At 41.5% G+C, this 5490-nt stretch overlaps 1 protein-coding gene across 1 annotated transcript in view; it reads right to left on the bottom strand.

Moving 5' to 3' along the window:
- Positions 1-1346: 1346 nt before the first annotated feature.
- Positions 1347-5490, bottom strand: part of prdm16 (PR domain containing 16) — a 20490-nt gene continuing 16346 nt past the window's right edge. The window contains exons 12-14 of the mRNA XM_071547306.1: positions 4834-5097; positions 2453-2633; positions 1347-1986 (exon numbers count right to left, since the gene is read on the bottom strand). Of these exons, the coding sequence (XP_071403407.1) occupies positions 1852-1986; positions 2453-2633; positions 4834-5097 (580 nt within the window). The 3' untranslated portion in view covers positions 1347-1851. The remainder of the gene's footprint in view (positions 1987-2452; positions 2634-4833; positions 5098-5490) is intronic.

Raw genomic sequence — 5490 nt, 5'->3', positions numbered from 1 at the left:
TTAGTGCTTTTTGTGGTTTAGTTTACTATTTCTTTTTTGATTTTATGGGTCCTTGCCTCCCTTCATACATGACCAGTGATTCTGTCTCTCCATTGTAGCGAAGACCTTTTGTTCATGCAGATGTGACGGTTTATCAATTTTGGACCATGTAATACAGGACACGGCATTTCAGCTAATTTTAAAAAATAATATTCATGGGTTACATTAAATGTACTGTAAAGGAAAAACAGTGGGAAAAGGGAGCTTGATGTGATAGAAACTGGTCAAATTCAATAGCGTGACAGTGTAATGCCCTTCTCTGACATTCATAGTGAAGGATGCCCAAAATTGCCACCATAATACTTGAACCAATTTGAGCGAGACACATTCAGCATACTGGGTAAAATGGTTGAACTTAAACAAGACAAACCAAACATTGCAGGACGTTACAATGCCAAATAGGATTTAAAACTAGCTACAGCTATCGTTCACTATAAATAAAAACAGATGATTTCATGGGTTCTTTCCATTTTGGCACACTAACGCATCAAAACCAGAGATTCAGAATCTCTCTCACGTTCTGATAGGCGCTCATTCCTTCAGCAACAAGAAAAGAGGGATAAAATGACTTTTCATTTTCACTCCTCCAATCGTGACAAAACAACCAAAAATAAATAGATACACACACTTTCGAAATCAAATATATAAGAGTGTAATAAGAACAAAAAAACAACTATGACAGCAAATGCAAGCCCCTTGGAAATGAAATGATTGTCAGAGAACAAAACATTTTCTATGGGTTATTTGGCACATACCACTCTTGCTATGAACATCTAGGTTATTTTGTACATCATACGACAATATCATACAATTTTGGTCCTTCTCTAAAATAATTATATTAACATTTTAGCACTGTGGTGCCTACAAAGAAACAATACTGTTGTATCTAAGAGGAAAAAAAGTAAATAAAATTAACAAATGATGAGAAGTGAACAAGGAGAGAAACACTCTCCTCATTTTTGAGTATGATTTAACGTCATTTTCAGCATGATCAAATTGGGTAACCAATTAAAATGGCAAGTGTCCCGGGTAACTAATAAAAAATCACCAGCTGCTATGCACATTTGAACATTGATGTCATTCTCCATGTAATCATTCAAAAATCAGCTCAAAGCATCTACTGGAACGTGTTTTCTAAACCAAACACTGAGTGTGATTTCCTCAAGTAACATTTAGTATGGTGCTATTGTTGATTCTGTAGTTACAGTTGAAACAAGAACAGAGTAAATGAGTCAGCCATGATTGATGGGGAAACCTGGATACAATAGTGCACGCGCCCACTATGTTCCTATTGTTGCTCCTGGTGAAACAGCACCACCCTATGGACATGCAGTGCTAATGCAGTGCTGATGCTGCAGTGCTGTGGTGGGCGGTGTACATAGACTTTAGTGACATACTAGTCGTTAAGCGTCTTTATGAGAGCCTTACATAGGGTCTCTGTGGGGCTTGAGTGAGCCTTATGGACTGGGGGAGGATCAGAGTAATGCAGAGTTTCAATGCTGCTGAGAAGCATTCATCATGTCCTTCACATCAACAGGGGCTGAGCAGTGCTTTCTCTTTGCCAGAGTCTTGCGAGACCCCTCATCCAGGGACAATCTCTCCCTCCCTATCTCCCTCTCTCTCTCTTTCATACAAACACACATGCACACACACACACACACTCACACGTTCTTTCAATCTTGAATGTATGTGACACTGAATTCTCCTCTGGTCTCCACTTGTCTTCTCACTACTCTTGTCCTCTCAGTCTCTTGTTTCTATCCATTGTGATACTATTGTTCCTCCTCCTCTTCCTCCCTCTTCCTCTCTCGTCTAGATGTGGTTGAGTGGGTGAAAGCTGCTCGTCTCAGACGGTCCACCTCCCATGCTCAGCCAAGCGTCCAGAGAGTTCTGGGAGGGCGCGTGCAAAGGGTTGTTCTCTGAGAGAGACAGCATCATTGCATAAGCCTGCAGGAGAAGACAGATGACTATTAACAAGAGAGAATAACACGGGTCATTATTTTCAGCCAAACTCATTTGAGTAACATTTCTCTATTTCTCCAAGGACCTGCCAAGAAATTAGCAATATGCAACGCAAGACAAGCCCTATCATAACTTTTTCACAAAGTTGAAGTTTAGAGAAAGGATAAGAGAAGTTTAAAGTTAATATGTTAGTAGGTTAAGTGGGAGGAGAGCATGTGAGTGGGCAGGACAAGAGATGCTATCTAGCTACAGTTATACTTAATGTGAGCTGGAATGCCAACCTTCTTTTTGATCAAGCATTTGAAAATGCCCTGCTGTGATAAAGGAACCATCTCATCCCTTATCCCTCTCTTTACAGGAGGCATTTTGGCTCTCCTGTCTTTGTTCAGACCAACCTCTGTCTTTCCTGTACCTCCCTCTTTTATTGGACGTCCAAAGGGCAGTCACGTACCTGGGTTTTAGCCTGCCTGTACAATGTCTCTTTCAATGCCTCCGACTCTAGCGAAGTGTTAAATATGTCTTTAACGTCAAAGGGTTGCTCGTCACTGGCTGCTTTACGTAGCCCATCCAGGCTCTTGGGAAAGCTGGGCAGACCCTCCAGGTCCAGGAGAGAGCCCTCCTCCTCTATACACCTGCACACCAAGGGATGGAGTGGGGCAGAAATAGGGAGGGATGGATGGAACGATGGGCGGATGGATGTATAGGTGGATGGGTAGATGGAGAAGAGATGGATGTAGGGAAGGAATGGATGGATAGGAGAGTTAATGTCAGGGAGGGGTGCAGGAAAAAAGAAGGAAGTAGGTTTAGTTTGGAAGGAAAACACAATTAGGGAATGGAATAGAGAGAAGAGGCAGAGGAGAAAAGAGGGAGAGATAATGTGGAGAAAAGAAGTAGTTAACAGGGTAGATGGGTGGAGGGAATGAATTGGGAGAAGAAAAAGGAGGGAAAGGTAGGAGCAGGAGTTGACCTCACATTAGCTCAACTGAAACACTCATCTCCTGTCTTCATGGTGGCCAGATGAACAGGCAGACTATGGGTGTAAATTTGTGGCAAACATATTGACGGATGAGGTAACAGATGAACAGATAAGATAAAGACTCAAAAAGGACAAAACAGGATACAAAAAGAAACAAGTGATTTTGGTATTCTCGTACAAGCTGCTGTTACATAGCATGTTCACAGCATGACGGTCTCATGAATAGTGGGACACTTGCAAATGAAAACAGTGGCATAGGTTTTTCTCTTTTGTTGGACAAGAGACACTTCACCATTCAAACATCAGCCCTTGAGACCATGCACATGAATTTTGTTCATAAATGACAAAAGTTCATGACCAGCCTTAAAGACTATGGAAAAGCTTCACTGATGAAGCCATAGGCCTTATTCCCACAATGGCCATTTTGAACTTACATCACACTTGAAGTTGGAATCTACTTGGAAGAGCAAGTACAGCCCAGCTGTGTACCAACATGCACATCACACAAACGTTGGAATCGGACAAACATTTATCAATTCACAGATTCCCACTGAAAAACATGTTAGCAACAATTTGGACCTCAAGAATCTGGAGGGACACAAGTTCATATGTTAAGGTAAATGTGGCCCACTATCACTAGCTACCGTAATTTAGCCTGTGTAGATAGCTAGTAGCTAAGACGCTAGTAAGTTAGTTAACTTTCCTGCTAAATTCAAAAAGGCGTTGTTGTTGTTCCTGCGATTGCTAGCTAATTTGATAACTGTTGGACCTATCTGAAGAAATGCTAGTTTTAAAGGATAACGCTGGTGTTTTTTAATGCATTTCTTATCATCAACAAATCCTATGAAAATAACAAAATCAGCAATGCGTTTGCTCTACTCCCATTACTTTCCGACTTCCCACGTTCCCTTTTTAGCCTTCAACCCGGAAGTCATTGGCTCCAATTGTAAGCTACAAACCTTTAAATACAGCTCACAAAGATATAGTTTCAATTTAAAAAATCACTAACTGTTACCATGAAAAGTCAGGCTATTGTTGTTATTACCAAATCAAATTCAAATGGGAACAAATTCTTCATTACACCGGGGACTATTTTCGGTGCTACGGAACTACTTTCCTGAGATCGCAAACGTGTTTACGGTCAGCTGTTTGAGGAAAAAGTCGGCTTTAATCGTTTTTTTTAATACAATGGAGTTCTATGGCTAGTAACCATGGCTTTATTGGGCATCGGCTACATGGACGAGACTTGTTGGCAAAACAAAATAATTGTTGATTTTGTTATTTTCATAGGATTTGTTGACGGTAAGAAATGCATTAAAAAACACCAGCGTTATCCTTTAAATATATATATCTACCAATCTTTTTTGTGGAGTTTCCCACCCCAACACTTCAAAACGGCTGCTGTGAGTCACTTAGATGGGTCACTTAGATGATGACAAAACAGAAATTTGAAATGACAGACAAAAAGCTATACAAAGTCAACGATACATCAACAGACTGAAGAAGATGGAATAGCCTAATAATATCTGGGTGTTGATGTTGAGGGCAACCACATGTTCAATCCATTCTTTAGCTCTATCTCTTTTTCTCAAAACCAAAAGGTGATATTGTTAAGAGTTTAGTAGTGGCATTAGTTGGAATGGGGAAGAGGATATAAGTGGCAGTTGCTGTGAGTTGGTTTGTACAGAGATATATAGTGTATTTTGGTTGTGGTTGTTAACTGTAGATATTGCAATTCTTTGTCCATTAACCCTGAGTTGTTACACGTACTTACTATGATTGTAGGTGTAGTAGGTGTAGTTTTGTCTGTAGTTAAGTAACAGAGCCTTTGGTTATACCTGTAACAGAATGCATACCTGCGAGTGTGTTCATAGCTCATTGCTAATGGAGCTGCCTCTGCCTCTTCCTCCTCCTCATCCTCTTCATACACCCCTGTTGTCATTGTGACAGGAGAAGGGGACTCAGGCGCCTCATCGTGAGACTTCTCTGTCAGGCTCCCTTCTTCCTCCTCCTCATCGTCACCCTCCACTTCCTCTTCCTCCTCTTCCAGCCCTTGGAGCCCTAGCTTGGAGTTGGACAGACTGTGGCTGGGTGGGCGCTCCTCCTCAGCTTGGTCTGATCTGGGTGGGGAACAAAGGGCAGAGTAGGAAGGAAGAGTTAGTAATATTGGCTAAAGAGCGGTCAACACTGGGAACTGTATCACATACTGCTGCCTATCTTTTCTCCCTAATTAGTGACACTTGAGTAAAGGAAAGAGGCATTGTTAATTACGCATTAATGTTTACCTACACTGATGGAAAAGTAAGAAGCCCTTTTTAGTTCAGCTCCAGGCGCTTTGCCCAGTGTGGAGCTGGATAGCTATCACCATTGCTTAAAATCTAAAGACATGACTCATCATGAGCAGAGAGAGAGACATAAATAATCTGTTGACAACATGCATGGTCCAACTCCACTGTCCACGCAAACAACATGGGTGCTGACAGTCAGCCCGGGGAGCTTTTCAAACGGCCCAG

This window comes from Centroberyx affinis, unplaced genomic scaffold (genome assembly GCF_046629955.1).
Source record: "Centroberyx affinis isolate AG114_WGS23_722 - 3 ecotype Tasmania unplaced genomic scaffold, CSIRO-AGI_Caff_v1 ptg005792l_1, whole genome shotgun sequence".
NCBI lineage: Eukaryota > Metazoa > Chordata > Actinopteri > Beryciformes > Berycidae > Centroberyx > Centroberyx affinis.
This window is presented reverse-complemented; position numbering and strand designations above follow the sequence as displayed.